General features: G+C 37.4%; 1 protein-coding gene across 3 annotated transcripts; it reads left to right on the top strand.

Moving 5' to 3' along the window:
• Nucleotides 1,103-24,815, top strand: LOC18772520. Of its 3 annotated transcripts, none has more exons than XM_020567010.1 (26): nucleotides 1,103-1,348; nucleotides 2,158-2,341; nucleotides 2,433-4,601; nucleotides 6,834-6,909; nucleotides 8,075-8,197; nucleotides 8,480-8,726; nucleotides 10,628-11,095; nucleotides 11,169-11,354; nucleotides 11,511-11,807; nucleotides 11,889-12,533; nucleotides 14,363-14,762; nucleotides 14,876-15,003; nucleotides 15,220-15,390; nucleotides 16,000-16,188; nucleotides 16,390-16,950; nucleotides 17,059-17,118; nucleotides 17,219-17,547; nucleotides 17,753-18,185; nucleotides 18,835-19,302; nucleotides 19,975-20,091; nucleotides 20,170-20,291; nucleotides 20,372-21,104; nucleotides 21,387-21,641; nucleotides 22,433-22,615; nucleotides 23,073-23,414; nucleotides 23,612-24,815. In XM_020567010.1, the coding sequence occupies exons 2-26, from the start codon at nucleotides 2,167-2,169 to the stop codon at nucleotides 24,359-24,361; spliced, it is 9,627 nt and encodes a 3,208-aa protein (XP_020422599.1). In that variant the 5' UTR covers nucleotides 1,103-1,348; nucleotides 2,158-2,166; the 3' UTR covers nucleotides 24,362-24,815. The 3 variants fall into 3 exon arrangements, with proteins under 3 accessions (XP_020422599.1, XP_020422598.1, XP_020422597.1); XM_020567009.1 differs by having other exon boundaries at nucleotides 2,421-4,601; nucleotides 14,885-15,003; XM_020567008.1 differs by having other exon boundaries at nucleotides 2,421-4,601.

Here is a 24,815-nt window from a genome sequence, read left to right as displayed (position 1 = left end):
GGAAATTGGGGACGACCCGAATCTTGGTTTTAATGCCATGGATGTGAGGATCTTCATCTTTGAAAACCGACATTGTGGTGTATGCAAGAGACCCAAAAGAACTCACTCTTTGTTTCTTCAAGTTTCCCTGACCAAAACCCAGGTCCGAAAACCGTTCTGTGTGTCTGTATTCCACCAGAAACAGAGTGATAAAAACTCAGAGAGAGAGAGAGAGAGAGAGAGAGAGAGAGAGAGGGTTTTATTATTTTATCACTATTTTTGTTAGGATTGGAGGGGCACAAGGTGGTGGAGATGAGCAGATCAACATAGTGGCTAGGATTGGTCTTCGTGATCTCACTTGCACTCACAGACCAAATTTTTTTTTTTTTCCACTTGGATGTTGATAACCAAAATTGCTGCATCAATTGCTTGACAATTTTCTATTATCTCCCTCTGTCTCTCTAACACAGAGACATACAAGGAAAGCTGAAGAAATGGCAAGAGAGGGAGGAAGGTAGGGGAAAGAATCTGGGTTTCATCAGAGATTTCAGTTGGTATATTTGAAAGCGAATTCGTGCTGATAACGTGTTATAAATTTAGAGGAATTGGAGAGAGGGAATTGAGATAGATCAAGCATAGAAATCTGATGTTTTTCATTGAATGTTTTCACTCTTCTCATATGTGTATTTACAAAGGAAGGGTGTGAACCCTTTTGTAGGCAAAGCCTCTTCCAATTGGAGGTGGGCTCCACCTTATTATTTACAACAAATTTTTTTTAAAATAAATACTTAGTTGTAGTTTTCACTTTCCACACCAAAATTCTATACAAATTTTTCTCCTCATATCTCATATGAATAGTTGTTGCCATGACAATTGGTGGAAACACCACAACCTTTTGCAAAGGCAGCAACTATCTACGTGAATAATGGCTGTCCCCCCCTCGTCGCTATGACAAATGACAAATAGGTGGAGTTGCTCTAAGAACAACATTACAGGTAAGAACAAACATACTAACGGTGGCGTCATTACAACTTTCCCCAAAGATAAAACACGGGGTAAGAAACAGTGTTATGCTGGGATTTGAGTTCGTTAAATAGAGTGACGCGTGGCAACATTTTATACAACAAAGGACATAGAGGGGAGACAATTTGGGCACAGCAGATCCTCTCCCCTTCTTCTCTGTACCCTCTCTGGCGTTTGCTCGCTCCCCACTGTAAGCTCCAAAACCTCCATGTCCAGTGTCCTATATGAGAAATTGAAGATTTCACCTCCAATTGTAGAGCTCGAATAACCTAGAGAAAGCGACAGAGAATTTTCGAGTCGTAGAGATGGTGGCGTTCGCTAATTAAGCAATCCGTACAAGCTTCCGGTTCTTTCTCGAACCTTTTCTATCACTCAGATTGGAATTTGAACCTATAATTTCTTAGTATTTTAGTTTGGATTTCAAACTTTGTTGCTGTTTATTCTGTTTGGGTGCCAAGAAAATGGTTTGCTCCGAACAATAGGAAAACGCTCTATATAGATTATGAAGATTAAACCATAGTAATTAGGAAAAATAGAAATGGAAAAGAAGACCTTCTGATGAAGGTTTTTGCATAATCTTGGGTCCAACCATTTGTTGCGGTAATTACACATACATATATATATATATATATATATATGAAGATGAATATAGGGTAAATAAATTTATGTCCAAAAAAGACGGATTCTAAGGTTTTTCCCAGGTTAGAGAACTTTCCCCGCTGTCCTTCTTTCAGCCGGTCCTAACTTCCTTCTCTTCTGGTTAATCCTATGAATAGGTAATCGGATCGGCAACAGGTAACAGGCTTTATCTGGGTTTAGGATTCAGTTCAATCGAGCTTTTCTCAAAAGTTACACATACACACTCAGAGGAAAACATTCTTGTTCATGCATTATCTTCTTGCAGTAGGAAATTTCCTCTTCGTTTGTTTTTCTTTCCTTTTCATTTCTCCCCTATCATCTTTGAATGAAAAGTTACCATCGTGTGCATACCCAAAATTTAATTATCCTGTAGACATTAAAGAGGCTTTCTCCATCTTTGTATTCTTCTTATTGCTCTGCCTATTCAATAGATTTGGTATCCTAATTCTGTCCCTGCTTTTTCTCTGTTCATAATTGCACCCAAATACTTATTTTCTGATTTTTTTTTTTACTTAGAGGATTGCAATGGATTTGTCTTTGGGTGATAAGGGACCTGCTATACTGCAGCTGCACAAATGGGGCTCTTCTCAGGCCCAGCTAAACCTGTCAGAATTTCGTGAAGCTTTTATTTCTCCGACAAGACAGCTATTATTATTGCTTTCGTATCAGTGTGAAGCTTTGTTGATTCCTCTAATTACAGGTGAATTTTCATAACTTTATTGTGTTGCCATAGTTTTGTTTAATTTGTATTATCACACTTTTTTTGATTGTTTTTGCAGGGAACTCTACAGCTAGTAATAATTTGGAGAGTAACTCTGATGAAAGTCTTCAGAGTCCAGGTTCATCTGCTTTCTGCTCACAAGACTTGACAGCACCTGGCGGGTCAGATTCAGGAAGGGGTGATATGCCATGTACCTCTGGATCAACACTAGATTTTGATAATGATTTCACTTTTCAAAGAGAAATTTCAAGATCCAAAACTTACCCTTTTGTTGGTGATGTTAACTCTCTGGCTTGGGGTATCTGTGAGGATACTTATAATCAGCACAAGGATGCTTTGTTTAGTGAAATTTTGTTTGTATCTGGCAAGCAAGGTGTGATGGTCCATGCTTTTGTTGAATCCACTGGAAACACTGCAGGTACCAGAAACGCACTGGAAGGCAGGTGGGTGGAGTGGGGGCCCTCTGTCTCTTTAGTTGATAATATGGATATTGAGGAACCTAGCAGCTTGAGTTGTGAAGCCACTGGAAATATTGATTTAAACAGAGCCAATGGAAACAGTGTTGCTTCTAAGAGATGGTTGCAATCTTTTCTGACGAAAGTTGAAAATGTTGAATATAATGGTAGCATGTTGACCAGGTTCCCGGAAAAGTCATTGTTTCCTTGCTCTGCAAAGGTTGTTTCATTTGCTTTATTTAATAGTAATTTACCGATTCTGGACTTCCTTTCTAACACTGGTTCCGTACCGAGTATGGGGTGCGGGCAGGAAAGAGGTCACACGTCAGAGAGTGATAAATCTGTAAACTTGCATTTGACTTCATCTGGTCAACATTTCAAGTCTGAGATTTTGTCTAATATTTTTGGTGTTGGAATGAACACTTCATACAAATGCTCTAGAGTGTTCTCAAGCAATTCACATTACTTTATTGGATTCGTTTTCACACAGACTGATCCTGCTAGTGATGAAAGTGAAAGAAGCAACAACAAAAATGTACTTCTTGTTGCTAGGTTAGACCGTTGGGGAATTCAGTGGGTTTCCTCAGTGAAGCTTGACGAAGGTCCAAAAATTCGCTCAGTGGTAGAATGGATAGACTTTCACTTTTCTGACAACCTTCTTGTTTGTCTAAATGCATCTGGCTTAATTGTTTTTTATGCAGTAATGTCAGGTGAGTATGTTGCACATCTAGATATTTTACAGACTCTAGGACTCTACCCTCAGCTGGATTTTCAGAAGCAAGAAACAGTGTCTGTGGGTTCTGAGAAACATAGTTTGCAAGTTGATGGAGTTGATTACAAACCAGTTTTGCAATGTGGTGATTATTCTGGTAGAAGAATATTTAAGAGGTTAATTGCTGCTTCACATACCTCCCTAATAGCTGCTGTTGATGATTTTGGTGTAATATATGTGATTTCTGCTGGTGACTATATACCGGACAAGTATTATACAAATGAGAAATTACTTCCACATGGTCAACATCTAGGACTAGGCATGTTGGCTGCTTGGGAGGTGGGTGGTTCTGATATAGGCCACCAAAGAGTATATTCTAACATATCTGCTTCACAGAAATCTATTATTCCATCCATGAAGAATGAGAGATCTTCTTTCCTGGATGATTGTGGAAATAATGTGCTTAAACAAGAAGGGAAGGGCAGCTCATGCTTGAGTGGTTTTTCTGCTTCATCAAAAGTAACTGATCAGAAGTGCTACGACTCTGAAAAGAAATCACACCTGATGCGCAAGATCTTTCTTCCCACTTATAGATTTAGTGAGGATGATTCTATCTGTTTTTCTCCATTAGGAATTACTCGGCTTATTAAGAACCACAATCTGAAGGACCCGAGGGGTTCTCAGATCGTTCATCTCAATCTGCATGCTGAGCCTGCAGTTCACGATGACAACTTTTTGAATAGTGGGTGTGAAATGGTTCATCTCCAAGGGAAGGAAGAATCCTTTATTGGAGAGGCAGTGGGTTGCACATTCCAGGGATGTTTTTATTTGGTGACAGAAGGTGGTCTTTCAGTGGTGCTTCCTTCTGTATCAGTCTCATCAAATTTTCTTCCCGTTGAAGTTATTGGATGTCGGCAGTTGTGTATCGATTCAGGCATTGGATATCCAGTCAAAAACGCAAGGGAAATAAAGGAATCTAAGCAGCCTTGGTCACCTTGGAATGTTGAAATTTTGGACAGAGTCCTTCTGTACGAAAGTGCTGAAGAGGCAGATCGCTTATGTTTGGAAAATGGTAAGAATTTAGTGCTCTGCATAATTTTAGCATCCCATTGAATAGTATATACTTAATATCAATATTTGGTTAAGAGAATTTTTTTTTCCCTTAACTTCATATCCTTAATGATTTGGTGTCCATAAGACTGTGCTGGAACTACATTTCATGTTATAGTTAGAATCTGTTGCTCGGGCCAGCTGATAAATGGTTAAATACAATTACAATGCAGTACATTTTTCCTTATTTCATTTATTTTTGCATGACTGTTAACTAGGCTTGAAGTCATTAAGAATCCTCATGCTCCTCGTCGCCCATCCTCCACTATAATTTTCTGTGGTAAATCTCATTACATTAAAATCCCCTCCAATGAACCATTTTGGCCCGCACAGCACATACATCCTGGCTAATTCTTCCCACAACCTCCTTCTCTCCCTTGGCTTATTAGGTATGGTTTATTTGAAAATATGTGGCTGGAACATCATTCGTTCAGAAGATGCTTTAAAGAATGGTGGGCTAGTGAGAAGACTTAAGGTTGGGAAGGTTACAATGTTATGAAGAATTTGAAATGGATAACAGAAAAAACAAAGAATGACAAGGAGTTTTTTGGAGATGTAAAAAAAGGAAATGAAGGAAATGGCGGTAAAAGTAGAAGTGTTGGATTTGTTGGAGGAAGGGAGAGATTGCAGGAAAAGGGAAGCAGGGAGAGTTCTAACTAATCTAGTTCCTTCTCTCCCCCGCCTTATCAGGTATATTTGTTTGAAAGAAAGGATTTGGGTTTGACAATAATCCTAGATTAGTTAGAAGAAAGTTAAAATACTAAGATATAATTTATTTGAAATAATCAAATACAATATATTTGAAATTACTATATGCAATACAAACCAAGGATCTGATGAGTTTTATTCTTTTTTGTTTCATACAAATCTAAAAATTTATGCATTGTGATAGTCCAACCTAGAAATTTACCTTTACAATATTTTATTGGATCCCTAGGTTTGAAATTACGCCTCCCAAATGGACTTAGGGGTGTTTGAATTTTAAGTTCAATGATAATATAGGGATTTGAAGATTTTGAGGGATTGTATTTATCTCAACTGAGGTATCCATACTAATTACAGGAAAATATAAAGGTCTGATTGAATGGTAGTGGAAAATTTAAAGGCTTAATAAATAGTTCAAACCGTAAGGCCTAAGGAGTAGCTTACAAAGAAGTGGAAAAGGAAAGTACAAGAACTGAATGAAAAACACATTAAGAGACAACTGGAGAAGCTACTTAATACTCCCCAACAGACTCAACGTCTTGGGAAGATGAGGTTGGAACAACAAAGCATATAGCAGTGCTTGTGAAGTGCTTTAGTGAAGAAATACACAATCTAAGCTGTGGAAGGAACAAACTGAATGAACATGATAACTTCCAGAGTGTACATGCTCATGACTGATGTGATAATCAAGCTCAATGTGTTTGGTGCAAGCATGGAAAACAGGATTGGAAGCCATCTGTAGTGCTGAGTGGCATCGAAGTAGGCATATGAAGCTGGGGAAGAAGGTGCACAATCCAAACAGTCTCAACAAACTTGAGAATTAAGAAAGCGAGTGATATTGAGACTTGACACGCCAATCAGAGACAATGAATTGTTTCTTTGAACTCTGAGAAATTAGGTTGGGGCCCAATAGAGCACATGAAACCCGAAGTTGAATGGTGAGTGTCAGGACAACTAACCCAATAACCATGAAAGAGTGCATGAAGAGCTAAAGTTACAGAAAATAGGCAAAAGGCTAATCCCAGATCTGAAATTCCTTTGAGATAAAGTGCTTAATGTCAAAAATATGTGGGGTCAGACTTGCACTTATAAGTTGAGCAACATGGTGAATCGGTAAGGCAGTGTGTGTGCCAATTCCAGTAAGGCTGGAATGAGCCACTTGAACAAGGTTCTCAATAGTTTTGAAAAATGGAGCACCTTCAAGTGGGGAAAGCTGTCTTATCACTCGAGGGATGGTTCTACTTTTTATGTGTCTTTACTAGGGAGCAATTATTATAGATATGCTTTTAATAGGAGGCGCTAAACATGCATTAATAGTAAAAAGACCAAAATACAAATACGGTCACTTGAAAAACTTTATAAAAAAAATATTAGTTCTGTTTTTCTTTTTTCTTTTTGTATAGAAATATGTTGGATGCTTGAAATTTTGTAGAGTTTCTGCATCTCAAGGCATGTTGACATAAATTCTGATCAATCAATGCAATGTCAGGGTGGAACCTGAAAATATCTCGTATGCGTCGGCTTCAGTTGGCATTGGACTACTTGAAATTTGATGAGATAGAGCGGTATGATTCTATATTTTTTTGTTGCTACGTTGTTGTTGCCTAGTATCGGAACTGATCTTCTGCAGTGTGGTTGGTGCTTGCTTATGGTAGACACTCTGTCCATTGTTTTGTACTATTTCATCTCTTTAATGAATTTTTGTTTCCTATAAGAAAAAAGTTTCTACTGGTCTGTTATGTTGTTGGTAATGAATCCTTATAATTCAAATTGTCTGTACAGCTCTGTTAATTAACTGGAGTGCATTTTGGAATCATGCTTTTGAAGTTGAAAAACTTTGTTAATATCATCTTTACATAACTTTTTTCTCTTGTAGAGATAACGATATATGTTAACTAATCTGAAATTTTCCAATTAAGGAAACTAGGATGGTATTCTCTGGATGTATATAAAAGTTGTCTTTCGAACATTGTTACAGAACTTTTTTCTCTTGTAGAGATAACGATATATGTTAACTAATCTGAAATTTTCCAATTAAGGAAACTAGGATGGTATTTTCTGGATGTATATAAAAGTTGTCTTTCGAACATTGTGCTTATTTTTGTCTTTTGAGCTCTGGCATTTCTCTAAACGTGTGCAATAAAATTCTGTTTCTTTTTATATGAAAAAGAAAATATTGGAATGATCTGAGCCTGCCTCAAACGCATCCAAACTTGCCAAAGAACCCAAAGAGAAAACCTAAACTAACAGACAGAACAGCATCCCAGGAATCCCTCAGTACAAAAGTTCCCTCCAATAAGCAAAATATCTTGTTTTTCAGGCAGTTAAACGCTTATAAGTGAACACAACTATAATTTTATGATATAGTAGGGGTATTAAAACCAAGATAGGTTAATTATGCTGATGCCTGTTAAAGACACATGAAAAAGTAGAACCATCCAAAACTGAGACCTGCTAAAGGGGGAAAGTTCTGAGTATGCCCCATTACACTTGACTTAAAAAAATTGTATTAAAAAGCTCTAGTAATCTCCTTGGCTGACAACTGAAGTGATAACCAATACATATATTGAATCTAATTGGTGTTTTCTTCCTTTTTTTTTTTTTTCAATATATGCTGGTTTTGTGAAAATATCAGAACTAATGCATCTCTCATTCTTTAACCAAATAAAAAAAGCATCTCTTATTCCTTTATCTTGGATGTATTTCTCATTCATTTTTGTGGTTGAACAGATCATTAGAAATGCTTGTGGGTGTCAATTTCGCCGAAGAAGGTGTGTTAAGATTGCTGTTTGCTGCTGTTTATCTGATGATTCATAAAGTTGGCAATGATAATGAGATTTCTGCTGCATCAAGGTAAATTCATTTACCAAATTGCATTGAATGTAATGGATGTTCTTGTGGATGCACCAAGATTGCTCTGTGGACTTCGGTTATGAACTGGAAGAATGGTTTATGCTTTGTATTATTTGTGCACTTTTTGCATTGGTTGTTATTTTCATTTTTATTTTTTATTATTAGATAACAATTTGTGCTTTCCACATAGGGCTATGGGGAGCAAGAGCACTATACGTGTATCGTCTACAGTTCTTTTTATACTTAAGATTGCAGAACTTACTTTGTTCATTCTTTTTTCAGGCTTCTTGCATTGGCCACTTGCTTTTCAACCAAAATGATTCGTAAGTATTGGTTGCTAGAACATAAGACAGATGCATATGAATATGCCAGAACCCAGATGCTTTTGCTTCCACCAGTTGTACCACAAAAGGTACAAGATGAAATCTCAAACTCAAGAAGGCTTCGTGAGATGGCTCACTTTTTGGAGATAATTCGAAATCTGCAATCTCGACTTGGTTCAAAGTACAAGAGGCCAGGCCAAGAATTCGTAAGCTGTTTCACTCATCTATCTAGATTCTTTGTTGCTACCACTTTTGTTTTTCAAGGCAATTATGTTGCCAGTGAAGTTGGACCACACATTTTAACAGTAGTCTACCTAATCAATGGTCCAGACTCGCAGTCTTGCAATATAACATGTCAGACAATCTGGACAAAGAAAATTTCTATATATATGTATATATACACATGTAGAACACATGTAGAGTTTTGATCTCTGTCACTGTCGACCATGAATATACTTGGTCACTAACCGTTGGATCAAAATTCAATAATTGACATTCAAACTTAGTTAAAATCCCAACCAAGTATTTTACTTTTGGGAATTAAAGTCCATGGGTTTTTGATCCAGCCATAGTTGACCACCAAATTCCTTGGTCAATTGTGAGCATGAGATTATGGACCCCAGGATGGCTGGGAGGAGACTCCCCACTCTTGTGGACATTCATTTTAGATCCTGTATGTACATATACATACATACATGTATAAATTATATATATATAGGGGGCGGATCTGTGGCACTATGTTTTTGACACAAGTTTTGACACAAGCTTTCAACCATTAGACTAGAATGGATTGAATGGTTGAGATTATGTTTCATTAATTACTTAAAATTAAATTAAATCTCTAATGCGAAGTAAATTTCATTTTTATTTATTAGTTATGATAATCCCAAAAATCACTCAATTATCTTTCCCCTTTTGTTTTCTTATCATTTTCTCTCCTCTCAATTAATATCCTGCAAAACCTCACCATTACCTTTCCCTTGCCATTGTCATCTACACCAACTGAGCATTCTCCCACGACATAGAAAATCTGTCTCAAGCTACCAATATTGAAGAGAAAATAGGATATTAATATTTAACCAAAAAGGAAAAAGCCCAGATCTGTCGCAATATTTCTTCTCTACGGTTTGGTTGGTCTAACTCTGTGTTGCTCTCTCTCTCTCTCTCTCTCTCTCTCTCTCTCTCTATATATATATATATATATATATATATATGCTTTTTTCTAACATCTTAATGGCTTACAAGATTTAGCTTCTATTCATTATGATTAATAATACTTCAAAAAAATATGGCAAAAGACAGTTTGCTTGCAGTTCATTGTGTGTGTGTGGGTGGGGTGTTATCGCCAAGCCTTTTCTTTGAGAGTCATAATCGATGTATAACTGTAACAACCCAAAAAATAAGCAGTAAAAAAAACAAAAACAAAAAACAAAGTTAGGGATGGAGAAGAAAAAGAATCAGAAACCTGTAAAGCTTTAGAAGAAAGAGGAGGAGGATGGGAAAGTCATTAACTGAAGAATTCTAGAGGATAGAGAACGACAAAATAGGGAGATTTGATAAAACATTGATTGAGGATAGAGAAATAAGAAAGAGAAAGTCAATTAATAATTATTTTCAATATTTTTTTTTCTTAAAAATTGTAAAATTAGTTGAGTTAATCTTAGCCATTCAATCCATTCTAATCTAATGGTTGAAATCTTGTGTCAAAACTTGTGTCAAAAACATAGTGCCACGGATATATATATATATATATATATCTATATCTAAGAAACAAAATGGGGTACAAGGAAAGGACAAATTGCCCTCCTTAGAAAAGCGAATAAGTAAAAAGTATCTGCACGAGCAGAACAATCAAAACATTACTACATCACTTCCCCCCTTCCTGGTGAAGATAAAATCAGACTATGTTTCTAAAATGTTTTGAAAAAAAAGCCCACAAGGATGCCAAATGTCTACTCTACTCCCAGAATAAATGCTCCTCCTCTGCCTTATACTTAAAATTCCTGGTTTTTGCTTTACTGCACCAAAAACAATTCTTGAATGAGGTATTGAACTCCAGAGATAAAACGAAATAGTTAATGTAAGTAATATCATATCTATTTTACAGGTGGAAAGTGGGGAAGAATCAACGGTAGTGGACAATGATTTATCACAGGATGAGTCTCAGTTATCAATTATTTCCGTAGACCCCAAATCTTTGGAGACATCAAAACAGCATGAAGCTTATTTTCCTGTATCTACGTCTGGCTTTAATTATTCTGAGAAGCTTGCTTTGACACCTGTAGATCCTTCAGTCCATTTGGACTCAGAGGATTTAAGTGAAGTATCTGCTCTTGTGCCACAAGGGGTTCTTCCCTTGGAAAATCCCAAAGAGATGATAGCGCGTTGGAAGATAGATAATTTAGACCTTAAGGCAGTAGTCAATGATGCTTTACTCTCCGGTCGTCTCCCCTTAGCAGTTCTTCAGCTACATCTTCATCGTTCAAGGGATTCATTTTCTGGAAAAGAGCCTCATGATACTTTCACTGAAGTCCGTGATATTGGAAGAGCTATTGCTTATGACCTATTTTTGAAGGTAACTTATTAACAGTTAGCTACATGAAGATTTTGTCTTTTATGTTGAAGCAAGTATATTACTTGACCTACAGGGTGAATCTGGACTTGCTGTGGCCACGTTGCAAAGGCTTGGAGAGGATGTAGAAGCTAGCCTCAAGCAGTTATTATTTGGCACAGTGAGAAGATCTCTTCGAATGCAAATCACTGAGGAGATGAGTAGATATGGTTACCTGGGGCCATATGAGTGGAAGATATTGGATCGGATATCCCTAATTGAGGTACATAAATTTGTACTTACATGTCTTTCTTATGTTAGGATCATATTTGGTATGATTTCAAGTGCCACCCAGATGTTATGATCGTATGTGGTATGATTTCTTTTGGATTTGATAAAATTGCCTTACCATTGTTTATTCAAACTTTTCTTGGAATAGAGGCTTTACCCTAGCAGTAGTTTCTGGAAAACGCTTCATGGACGGCAGAAAGAATTAATGCGATTTCCAGCAAGTTCAAGTTTGCCCAAGAGATATAATTTGCACCTGCTGGATTCACATGCATTCAACAATTTTTCCATTGAGTGTGATGACATTGATGGAGTTGTTTTTGGTTCATGGACAAATGTCAATGAAAATCCCTCTGTTCCTATGGTGGATGAAGATAATGCTTATGCTGGATACTGGGCTGCTGCTGCTGTATGGTTTAGCTTCTATGACCAAAGAATCATTGACCGTGTAAGTCACTTTTCATACCTTTCTGCTTTCTGTAACTGGAAAGAGGTTGATTCATAAGCTTATAAACTTATTTCAATACAGATAGTTTTGGATCAGTCATCTTTTATGGGTGTGCATGTACTGTGGGAATCACAGCTTGAGTACCATGTATGTCACAATGATTGGGAGGAAGTCTCTAGACTCCTGGACCTTATTCCCCCACATATTTTAGTAGTTGGAAGCCTCCAAGTCAGCTTGGATGGGTTACAGCCTGCTTCAAATTTTGGATGCAGTAGGGGACCTGACTATGGCGATTACTTATGCTCTCTTGAAGAATTGGATGCTGTCTGCACGGATGTTCCAGAAATCAAAGTTTTCAGGTTTTCATGTAATATTATGTGCTCCATGTGGTTAAGGATGCTGATGGAAGAGAAACTTGCTAGAAAACTAATTTTCTTAAAGGAATATTGGGAAGGCACCTTAGATATATTACCTCTGCTTGCCCGTTCTGGCTTTATTACTAGCAAATATGAAATGCCTTCCAAAGATGATAAGATTGAGAGTTTATCAGAGCCACAATTTCCAGATGATTCTGGAACATTTAATGTCAGTACCATGCAGGCCTTACATAAACTACTGATACATCATTGTGCACGGTATAACTTGCCATACCTTCTGGACCTTTACCTTGACCAGCATGAGTTGGTACTGGATAATGATTCACTTTCTTCACTACAGGAAGCTGCAGTAAGTTTTAAGATTTCTAGCGAGCTTCACAAATCTATTCTATCTCTGATTTCCATTTATCTAGTTTAATGGCTGTTTATATTTGTTTATGCTCTTAGGTTAATTTGGTTTGCCTCTTGCTCCCCTTAGAATTTGTTTCGTGTTTTTTTTTTTAATATTTAAAATATGAATCTGTCTCTAACATTTGCAGCTGATGTTTAGTGATAATGCAATTAACATTTGCATCTGTCTCTAACATTTAAAGCCTATAAATAAAAGCATCTCTTTTAATGTAAAATTGGATTCTGGTTGAATAAAAACTTAGGTTTTCTTAAAAGGTTAGGCACCCTCATATCCTCCTTTTCTATTCCTCTCTATCTCGTTGATTTTTTTAACAATACAGTGATCCTATATTGTTTCTTCGCTAAACCCCTCCTGTTTACTAAAAGCTCTGCCATCTAATGCTCATAATTGCACGCAGCAATCATCTCTGTTGTCCTATATCAACACCACCAACCTTTGATATAAGATGATATTTGATTTTTGGATGAGCTGATAACACTAGACTAATGCTTATCCCTTTCAAAAGAGTTCCTAGATAGAAACCCGTATTCAACCTTTTTTAATCTTCCTAAATAACCATTGGTTGTTTACAGAAAGCTAGGATTCCCACATTATTCCATATTTCAAGAAGTCATATTTGATTCGCATAGTTTAATAGCTATGACTAGTAATTATTTAATGCTTGTGGCTCTTCCTTAAACCGTAGTTAGTGAGCAAATAAAACTTATTAAGCTCTTCCTTAGACCACTATTAGTGAGAAAATAAAACTTAACAGGCAGTTTTTAAATCCCATGATTCTATTATTTTGGAAGTTTAATTTCTTCAACTTCTAAAGCATACGTGTGCATTCACCTGTTGACTGATCCACCAAATACTGCTTGAACGCCGCATTGCAAACTGCAGTTCAATAAATTCAAACTGCCGCTCCTCAAGACCACTTAGCAAGAGAGAGAGAGAGAGAGAGAGAGAGAGAGAGCCTTCATTTACCTGCTTAACTTAACCGTGCCCTTTTCGCCTGGGCCTTTCTATGGATATGAACTAATGGCCATTAATGATAGGTATCTCGTAAATATGTTTTTCTACCTTGTGATAGTAATCACAATAGTTGGTTTACCAACTTTCACAATTTATTACCCTAAACCCTATTTCAAGAAGAAAGCAAAGCTTTAAGGTAGGAGGATGTTGTGATAAATCACAATTTATTACCCTAAACTATAATTGGTTTAGGGTAATATATTGTGATTACTACATCAAAGAGGATGTTTTGACTTGGGGATAATTAAATAACATAAAAAAAGGCACTAAAAAACTACATTAAAATAGCAGACAACAATAACAAGATTCTGAGACACTACAGCTTTCCAATAAGACAGTGTAATAGAAAGAATAGTGTCCAAACTCTGGAGATGCCGAAGCCCACAAGGATGCCGAAATCTAACTTCCTGGGGATGCTTCTGAACTTCCTGTGGTTCTCTCAGTTTTTGCTTCTGAACTTACTTTCTGGGCTGCTTCTGAACCTTGCATATGAATAACTTAAAAAATTATTGAACACCTGAATTATTTTGCTAAGAAATTCATGGTGTAATTTCAGAATATATTTTGCAAAGCTTGATGAGTGCTTTGTTTAATCTTTGTTCCAATGGTCTACCTTGTCACTCTTCTACATTGCTTTATGACCTCTATTCAGTTATGGCAATATATGTGGTCCTGTGACTTAACCCTTACCATCTTATTCTTGCCAAAAGATCATGCTTGTCTCATCTATTTTCTGCAATGCATTCATACAGGGAGATTGTGAATGGGCAAGATGGTTGCTCCTCTCTAGGGTTAAGGGGTGTGAGTACAAAGCATCATTTTCCAATGCTCGTGCGATCATGTCGTGTAATCTAGTTCCTGGAAGTAACCTCAGTGTTCCAGAGATGGATGAAATAATTCGTACTGTTGATGACATTGCAGAAGGAGGGGGGGAATTGGCAGCTTTGGCAACACTGATGTATGCCTCTGTCCCAATTCAAAGTTGCCTGAGTAGTGGTAGTGTAAAAAGGAATAGCAGCACATCAGCCCAGTGCACACTAGAGAATCTCAGGCCCACTCTTCAGCGTTTCCCTACATTGTGGCAAGCATTTGTATCAGCATGTTTTGGGCAAGATGCAACTTCCAATTTTTTGGGGCCTAAAGCAAAGAACGGTTAGCTTTTAGCCACCCTGCTTCGTGAACATATTTTTGTAGCCGTAAAGCACTTATACTTCTAGAATCATTTGTTTCGTTTTGCCTTTCAATTTACAATTTTCTCAATTCAGCTCTATCAGATTATTTAAATTGGCGTGACAACATATTCTTCTCTTCTGTACGTGATACTTCACTTCTACAAATGCTGCCGTGCTGGTTTCCGAAGGCTGTACGGAGGTTGATTCAGCTTTATGCCCAGGTCTCTTATTGTTATTTGTCATCTATCACTGAGCTTCTTTCATGAGGTACAGGCACGCTTGTGCACTAGCGCACAAATGTGTCTGGAAATGGCATGCTACTTGCTTCATACAGACGCCCCTTCCTCCCTCTCCCCTGTGCTCTTCTTTTGTTAGTGGTTTTGATGTGCTTTATTTGGATTGGGTTATCGTATCATGTGCTTCGTATGATATTGCAGGGTCCTCTTGGATGGCAATCAGTATCAGGTCTGCCAGTGGGAGAAGGTTTGCTACATAGAGATATAGATTTTGTCATGAACGTCGATGAGGATGCTGAGATCAGTGCAATCTCCTTGGAAGCAACCATCCAAAAACACATTGAGGAGGAACTCTATAATTCTGCACTTGAGGTATATGTTTACATTTATCTTTAGATAATTATTCATATCAGACAATTTAGCTTGAATCTTTGAATGAACCATTAAGGAGAGCTGTGCACTGTGGTCGATCCGTCACAGTAGCTTTGCTGCTGAACTGCAATGTTTCTGTCCTCTAGTTGAGGGGATAAGAAATGGGTTTTTAACCTTTTTTTTTTTTTTTCCTGAATTTGAATGGTATATTATGTATATATATACATACATACATATATCTCACTGAGTGGAACTATAAAATATATTTTTCAGAATGTGAGGCAGTTAATAATGTTTGACTTAGTTTATTTTTATTTTTATTTTTTTGGTATTTGGTTTTATGTTGAATTGGATATCCATTCTATTGCTTTGACTGTTCTTGTTCTTTATGGCCATTGGTCCGTATAATTTCGTACAATTATTGTTTAACTGAATTGTTCTATTACAATTCTTCTTTCTCTAGTTAACATATTGGGTTATTAGATTTCAATTTGATGGCATTGATTTTAAATAAAATAAAATAAAATCTCAAATAGTTACCTGTTTTTTGCTTCTCTGGTATGACTACAATGTTCCTACCTCTCATCTTAGTAATATTTTTTACTTCAGGAGAATTCACTTGGCCTGGAGCACCATTTGCATCGTGGACGTGCACTAGCTGCTTTTAACCATTTACTTACTGTTAGAGTTCAAAAATTGAAGTCAGAGGCACAAACACATGGACAAACAAATGTTCAAGCTGATGTTCAAACACTTCTCGGACCTATAACAGAAAGTGAAAAGTCTCTTCTTTCTTCTGTAAGTTTTAGTTTTCTTTTAATTTGTTATACTTTTGGTGAATGAGATTTACTGGCATAAACACTATTTTTATTTCTTGGATGATTTTTTTCTCTGTTACATATTTATTTATTGCTGAAACCCCTTGCATTAGTAGAAACATTGAAGTCAAAGACTTACTTTGAATTGTGCTTTGAAGTTTCGTGTTCCACTTTATTCTAGGTCATGCCACTTGCAATTATTAATTTTGAGGATTCTGTGTTGGTGGCTTCATGTGCTCTTTTCCTGGAGCTTTGTGGCTTTTCTGCGAGCATGCTACGCATAGACATTGCTGCCTTGAGACGGATGTCTTCTTTCTACAAATCTAGTGAAAATATTGAGAGCTTAAAGCAGCTTTCAACCAAGGGTTCTGCATTTCATGCAGTTAGCCATGGAAGTGATCTAACAGAATCTCTAGCTCGTGCTCTAGCAGATGAACATCTGCACCAGGATAATTCAAGTACTGCTAAGCAAAAGGGTGCTTCAAATTTAGCTGCTGGTAAACAACCTTCACGAGCTCTCATGCTTGTCTTACAGCACTTGGAAAAGGCTAGCCTTCCTCCAATGGTGGATGGAAAGACATGTGGTTCTTGGCTTTTGAGTGGCAATGGTGATGGAATTGAGTTAAGATCTCAACAGAAAGCTGCAAGCCATCACTGGAATTTAGTCACAATTTTTTGTCAGATGCATCACCTTCCCTTGAGCACAAAATACCTTTCTGTATTGGCAAGAGACAATGATTGGGTTTGTATTCATCGTTCTACTCTAGTTGTCATTAATTATAAAATGAATCTAGCTTGTGACTAGAAAATTTCTTAAACTATGAATCTACCCTCTTTTTGTCTCTTTAAGGTTGGATTTTTGTCAGAAGCTCAGATTGGAGGATATCCGTTTGACACAGTAGTCCAAGTGGTACTTATTGTTCCTATTTTAATATGTATTACACTATTTTTTATGCGAACCAGACATATATTTAATACATTGCATTTTATCTCATCATATCATTTTTCAGGCATCGAAGGAGTTTAGTGATCCACGTCTCAGAATTCATATTTCAACAGTTTTGAAAGGCATGCAGTTAAGAAGAAAAGCTAGCTCTTCTTCGTATTCAGATACTACAGAAAAAAAGAATGAAGCTTCCTTTCCGGATGAAAATTTTTGTGTCCCAGTTGAACTCTTTAGAATATTAGCAGAATGTGAAAAGCAGAAATTTCCTGGAGAGGCCGTTTTGATGAAAGCGAAGGAGTTGTCCTGGTCGATTTTGGCAATGATTGCATCGTGCTTTTCAGATGTGTCTCCAATATCTTGCCTAACAGTCTGGCTGGAAATCACTGCAGCAAGGTAACTGCTCATATTCCATTTATGAGAAATGCTTCCCGGATTGTGTATTCAAATCACACTATATATGTTTGAACTTTTTTATGTCATGACTCGCTAACTCCACACTTGTTTTATGTATTTTAGTTACATAAATTTCTCCAGTGCTCTTTCTAATACATCACTTCGCAAACTTCAAAGCATCTGACTGCAACTTTATATTCCATAGGGAAACTTCGTCCATTAAGGTGAATGATATTGCTTCCAGAATTGCAAATAATGTTGGAGCAGCTGTGGAAGCTACTAATTCCCTGCCGTCAGGGACTAAAGCCCTTACTTTTCATTACAATAGGCAGAATTCAAAACGAAGGCGGCTTCTGGAGCCCATCTCAAGAGATCCGTCAGCTGTTGCAATTTCTGATATTTCAAATTCTCCTGTGGATGCACAAATATTTGATTCCCAGGACCCTAGTTCTAAAGGGGAAAGGAATGTAGAAAGTGGTGAAAGTATCAATGTTTCAAGTGATTCTGATGAAGGGCCTGCTTTGCTGTCAAAGATGGTTGCAGTGCTTTGTGAGCAACACTTGTTCCTGCCTTTGTTAAGGGCTTTTGAAATGTTCCTTCCCTCATGTTCTCTTTTACCTTTCATACGTGCTCTCCAGGTTTGTGAATAAAATTAAAACCCACCTTCCTTTCATCATTGATTCTTTAATATGAATTTCAAGAGAATTCCTTTTTTACTATGTCAGAGGACTGTTTATCATTTTTCTTTGCTTCTAAGGAATCTAACTGCTGTTTATCATTGACCAAAAAAAAAAACAAGGAATCTAACTGCTGGTATGTGAGTCTTTTTTATGTCGGATACAATGTCCTGTTGCTACAGCTGGCAGTTTGTGTGGACAGTTCAAATCTGTCTCCAATGTGCAGCAAGCTAGAATTGGCATATGTTTTTGGGGTTTTGTGTGTGAAAACTTGGTGGTTTACCACTGTTAAAGTTGAGCTGTTAAGCTGTGGGCTAACATTGTCCTATATTCTAATGCTCTTCCTCACAAGTGGGGTTCCCTTTACCACTCAAGAATGAAATTGTCGATGTTGGTGGTGGAAGGATCAGTGGTCTAGATTTATGTAAATATTGATATCGGGGGAAGTGTTAGTAAAAATCAACAAAAGGGTCGAAACATTTTGAGGAATAGTAAATTTAATTATAATGCGTAGTATTCAATTTCATTTCCCATGGGCTGTGGAAATGAATAAACGTGATCAACACTTGTACAGGTTTCATATTTTTACCCTTTCTTTCTCCCACCTCAGGCATTTTCACAAATGCGCCTATCTGAAGCATCAGCTCATTTGGGTTCGTTTTCTGCCCGGTTTAAAGAAGAATCAACCCGCTTACAGTCAAATGTAGGAAGAGAAGTGCAGATTGGTACATCATGGATAAGCTCCACCGCCATTAAAGCTGCGGATGCAATGCTTTTGACGTGTCCATCTCCTTATGAAAAAAGATGCTTACTACAACTCCTTGCTGCAACTGATTTTGGTGATGGAGGATCTGCAGCAGCATGCTACCGACGGCTTTTTTGGAAAATTAATTTAGCTGAGCCATTATTACGCAAGGATGACATTTTACACCTTGGAAGCGAGACCTTAGATGATGTTTCACTTGCAACAGCATTGGAGGATAATAGGCATTGGGAGCAAGCACGCAACTGGGCCAGACAATTGGAGGCCAGTGGTGGACCTTGGAAATCTGCTGTTCATCATGTAACTGAAACTCAGGTACTGTTTGAACTGATTGGGTTAGATGTGGTTAAAGTTTCCTTATATCCTTCATCAAAGACAGTTGAAAGGAAATGTAAATAAGAAGCTTGGCACCTTATAAATCTGATTTACCTATTTTTAATTTCCAAATTTAGATAATCCCTTGACAATATTTTACTTTCCAACCCATCTATTGAGAGACATGACTTTTAAATATAAAATAAAAAGGGTTAAGAGAGCTATGAAGATACCTCATTTAGATGTTGCATTTACTAGTTTGTAGGAATTGTGATAAGTAGAGGTAGGTTTTATTGGCTCACAAAAGTTAGTGTTCTACTTCTATCTTTAGTTCTCCTGAGCACATATAGTTTATAGAAGAGAAGTTTTGACTAAGATATTAGTCAGTTGATAGACGCTAATTGATTATTGTTGCTGACCGGAGTGGAGTGCTTTGGGGAAGGTTGGTCGAGGTATATCCTTGGTTAATATTTTCTACAAAATCTTTAATGTATACTGTTGATTCCCTGGGTCAAAATGTTAACCTCCATGAGATAAAGTGAGCATGGTAATATTGCATCACTTGTACTGTCTTAACTATCTCTCTCTCTCTCTCTCTCTCTCTCTCTCTCTCTCTCTCTCTCTCTCTCTCTCTTATTATTATTTTTTTCTTTCTACTGTTAACCACTTTAGGCTGAGTCGATGGTAGCTGAGTGGAAGGAGTTTCTTTGGGACGTTCCAGAAGAGAGAATTGCTTTATGGGGCCATTGCCAAACTTTGTTCATCAGATATTCCTTCCCTGCTTTACAGGTAGTTTCTCATTGTATTTGAAACATTTGTTAACTAAAATTCATTTATGGTGTCTTGTTTCTATGAATTGGTTTCCAGGCTGGGTTATTTTTCCTCAAACATGCAGAAGCTTTGGAAAAGGATCTTCCAGCTAGGGAGCTTCATGAGCTATTGCTGCTTTCTCTACAATGGTTAAGTGGGATGATAACCCTGGCCAGTCCGTAAGTATATACAAAAGTTTTAATTTCATTGTTAAATCTTTGTTTTAAATCTTTATTGATTGGGGTAATCAATTCACCAGAGTGTATCCACTTCATCTTATTCGGGAAATCGAGACTAAAGTGTGGCTCTTGGCGGTAGAATCAGAAGCACATGTTAAGAGTGAAGGAGACTTCAATTTAAGCAGTTCCAGTCGTGACCCTGCTCTTAAAAATAGCTCCAGTATTATTGACCGAACTGCAAGTATAATAACAAAAATGGACAATCATATTGGTACATTTAAGAACAGAACTATTGAGAAACATGATCCAAGGGAACACAGCCTGGCATATCACAAGAACCAAGTATTAGACGCTAGCTTTCCACTCACCACAGGGGGAGTACAAAGACAAACGGAGGGCAAAGGTTACATGCCATTGAGACGGCCACCATTGGACTCCGCAGAAAAAAACACTGATCTTGATAATGGTTCCAATTCTCTCAATACTGTAAATGAGTTGCAGTCTCAGGACGAAAACTTAAAAATGGAACTGTCTTTTTCACGGTGGGAAGAAAGGGTTGGACCTGCAGAGCTGGAAAGGGCTGTTCTTTCTTTATTGGAATTTGGACAAATAGCAGCTGCAAAGCAACTCCAGCATAAGCTATCACCAGTGAAAGTACCATCTGAATTTGTACTTGTGGATGCTGCATTGAAGCTTGCAGCTATGTCAACTCCAAGTAAGAAAGTATCCATATTAATGCTTGACGAAGAGGTGCATTCAATAATTCAGTCATACAATATACTGACTGACCAGCATCAAGTTGACCCAATTCAGGTTATTGTTTGAATCCACCCTTCCGTCTTCCTCCTCTATCTCTCTCTTGCTCACACATGCGATGTTTCTTCATTATGTTCATATTCTCTTCATGTGTATAAAGTATATACTAGGTTTTCAACTGGGAAATTTTAATTCATGCTCAATGGTCTTCTTAGTGGCTACTGGTGGTCTACCGACTCTACCCCTTCTTTCTTTTCTAACAGTTATCCCATCTTGTCTCTGTTACTTGTCTAATGGACTTTATGTCCTTATATTTACATGATATTTTGAATATGGAAGGTTTTGGAGAGTCTGGCAACCAATTTTACTGAAGGTTGTGGGCGTGGACTATGCAAGAGGATAATAGCAGTCGCCAAAGCAGCAGCCATCTTAGGTATTTCATTTTCGGAGGCATTTGATAAGCAGCCAATTGAATTGCTACAGCTGCTTTCCCTTAAAGCACAAGAATCATTTGAGGAGGCACATCTCCTTGTGAGAACTCATTCAATGCCAGCAGCGAGTATTGCTCAAATTCTTTCAGAATCCTTTCTAAAGGTTTGTTTATAAATATAACTTCTTTGGCTTGTGACTGTATAAAATGTGTATATGTGATACATATATACATGTATGAATGATGACTTGCCATATATCTATTATGTTATGTTACCAGGTAGTAAATCAAGACTGCACATTCAGACGTGTCTCCTTTAATTTCCTTGAATAAGCACGTTGTTACAATTTTCATGTTTTAGATTCTTATAAACTTCTCTTCCTAAGGTGGTATTTGTTTCTTTTTCATTTTATTTTCCTCAAGTTTGATTGGGTTTTTACTAGGCCGTTATCCAATTGTTTTGGTAATGAATTGATTTAAAAGAAAACCAAAGACAAGCCATCTGTCCCATTTCTTTCTGTCGATTCAGTTGTTTTTTGTTTTTTGTTTTCACAATAGTTCTAGTTAGGAATATCTGCAGAGTTGTAATTGATATGTAATATGTGTAGATTTTCAAATCCAGTCAGTAAATAATCGTTGACCGTAAAGGTTTTAAATTTTCTAGTTAGGACTATCTCCAGAGTTGTAATAGTTGTAGGACTTCCTCTCCCCTTTAGATTCACACTTTTTTTACTTGAGGCATGGTTAAACTTGGTATTTTGCATTTAAAATTTCTGTATATTTTTTATTATATAACAAAATAGCTTAAATATTTGAACTTGTGTATGTCTTTAGTCTTGACCTGTACTTTAACCTGTACATGATTCAATTAGGGAATATTGTTCCATTTTTGGATCTTGATTTGCATATGGACAACAAAAATGCTAGTTTAAAGTAAGTTCAAATTACATTCCAGGGCTTATTGGCTGCTCATCGGGGAGGATATATGGATTCTCAAAAGGAAGAAGGACCTGCTCCCTTATTGTGGAGATTTTCAGACTTCTTGAAGTGGGCAGAGCTTTGCCCTTCAGAACAAGAAATTGGACATTCATTAATGCGTTTGGTTATTACTGGACAAGAAGTACCGCATGCCTGCGAGGTACTAATATACTAGAGATAAGTTTCACATTATTATCTGTGTAACCAAGCATATTCAAACTTTTTATGAACAATAACAAATTAATATAACTTTTTCTGATAGACAAGAGTCATATTTAATGATTATGAATACTATAATTTTCATTCATGAACATTGTATCTTTATGTTATTGTTGAGTCTAAAAATGGTTTAGCAATGTATATCAAGCTAATAGTTTCAGTCAACCCTGGTCGCTGGGATTTATTGTATTTGAAGTTTTTTTTTATTTGTAGCATCCTGTCATAACTAGGTTCTCTGCTGCAGTTGGTCAAATTATTAAAATAATTAAAGCGAGAAGAGGAAACTAAAGAGCATATGCAGGAAAAGAATTTGAAAGATCAAATGTTGATACGGTTGATTAGACCATTTTTCATTTTCCTGAGCTAATGCTTTTTTGGGCTTTCAAAAATGTTTCCAGGTTGAGCTGCTAATTTTGTCTCACCACTTCTACAAATTATCATCTTGCCTGGATGGAGTTGATGTTCTTGTAGCCCTTGCCGCTACTAGGGTTGAGGCTTATGTGTCTGAGGGTGACTTTTCATGTTTGGCCCGTCTCATAACTGGAGTAGGAAACTTCCATGCCCTCAATTTCATTCTTGGAATTCTTATTGAAAATGGTCAGCTTGATCTTCTTCTTCAGAAGTATTCAGCTGCTGCAGATGCAAATGCTGGCACTGCTGAGGCTGTCAGAGGATTTCGAATGGCGGTTCTCACATCACTGAAGCATTTTAATCCAAATGACCTTGATGCGTTTGCTATGGTTAGTATAAGCAGTCATGATTTTTTATAACCTTTACAACCTATGAAGTACTGTCAAGTTTATGTGGAGATTTCAGATTGAACAGGGTTATTAGGTCAATGTAATACTGGACCAATTAGCCATTTTACCTTAATCCAGGCTATAAAATATATTTATAACTTACGTTTATTCTTATCTTTACACTTCATTTTTCACAGGTCTACAATCATTTCGACATGAAACATGAAACGGCTGCTCTTTTGGAGTCACGAGCAGAGCAGTCATCGGAGCAGTGGTTCAGCCATTATGACAAGGATCAGAATGAAGACCTTTTAGACTCCATGCGCTATTACATTGAAGCTGCTGAAGTTCACAAATCCATTGATGCTGGCAACAAAACACGCAGAGCGTGCGCTCAGGCTTCCCTTGTGTCTCTTCAAATTCGAATGCCTGATTTTCATTGGCTGTACCGATCTGAAACCAATGCCAGGCGGGCCCTTGTTGAGCAGTCTCGTTTCCAAGAGGCCCTAATTGTTGCTGAAGCCTATGGTCTTAACCAGCCGAGTGAGTGGGCTTTGGTACTTTGGAACCAGATGCTCAAACCGGAAGTACTGGAAGAGTTTGTGGCTGAATTTGTGGCTGTGCTTCCTCTCCAACCCTCTATGCTTGCTGATCTAGCAAGATTTTATAGGGCCGAGGTGGCGGCTAGAGGAGACCAGTCTCAATTCTCAGTTTGGCTAACTGGGGGAGGGTTGCCAGCTGAATGGGCTAAGTATCTGGGGAGGTCATTTAGATGCTTGTTGAAAAGGACTAGAGATTTGAAGCTGCGGTTGCAGCTGGCTACTGTGGCTACTGGCTTTGGGGATGTCATGGATGCATGCATGAAGTCATTAGATAGGGTCCCTGACAATGTTGGACCACTTGTACTGAGGAAAGGCCATGGTGGTGCTTATCTCCCACTAATGTGATACTAATATTAATTCCAAGATTATAACTAGTGCTGATGTTCACGATGATGGTGGCAATGATGTACAAGCCAAGATGGCTCGATGTTACAATGATGCGAATCTACAACTGGATTTGTCCGAAGGAGGAAACGGGATAGGGATGGAGGAAGAAAAGAGATATGAATGGAAATAGAAGTAGCAGTAGCAGGTTGTAAATTCGGGACAGTTTGTAAATTAGTTAACAGGTTTGAGTTGAGGGATTGTTATATTCTTTTTCAGCTTAGTCCAACAAGCAAGAAGCAGCAACGAGTTTTGATTGAAGAGAAGCATTTAGATTAGATCATTAGTTTATTCTAGCGAAGTTGTGCAGTGTGATTTTGCTTCATCCTTTATTATCACCTATTCTTTTATTCACTGCGGCAATATCAATGAATACGCCTTTCTTGTTGTATTCCATATCTGTTTACTGTTCACT

The sequence above is a fragment of the Prunus persica genome, chromosome G6 (genome assembly GCF_000346465.2).
Source record: "Prunus persica cultivar Lovell chromosome G6, Prunus_persica_NCBIv2, whole genome shotgun sequence".
In the NCBI taxonomy this organism is placed as follows: Eukaryota; Viridiplantae; Streptophyta; class Magnoliopsida; order Rosales; family Rosaceae; genus Prunus; species Prunus persica.
Note: the sequence above shows the minus strand (reverse complement) of the source record. Positions and strands in the feature narration are given on the sequence as shown.

Excerpts from the sequence above, each read along its gene's own strand:
- LOC18772520 (XM_020567008.1), top strand. The coding sequence starts at position 2,167 with ATGGATTTGTCTTTGGGTGATAAGGGACCTGCTATACTGCAGCTGCAC. Across the intron at positions 8,198-8,479 it reads GAGATTTCTGCTGCATCAAG|GCTTCTTGCATTGGCCACTT; the intron begins GTAAATTCATTT and ends TTCTTTTTTCAG. Across the intron at positions 16,189-16,389 it reads AAAAGTCTCTTCTTTCTTCT|GTCATGCCACTTGCAATTAT; the intron begins GTAAGTTTTAGT and ends ACTTTATTCTAG.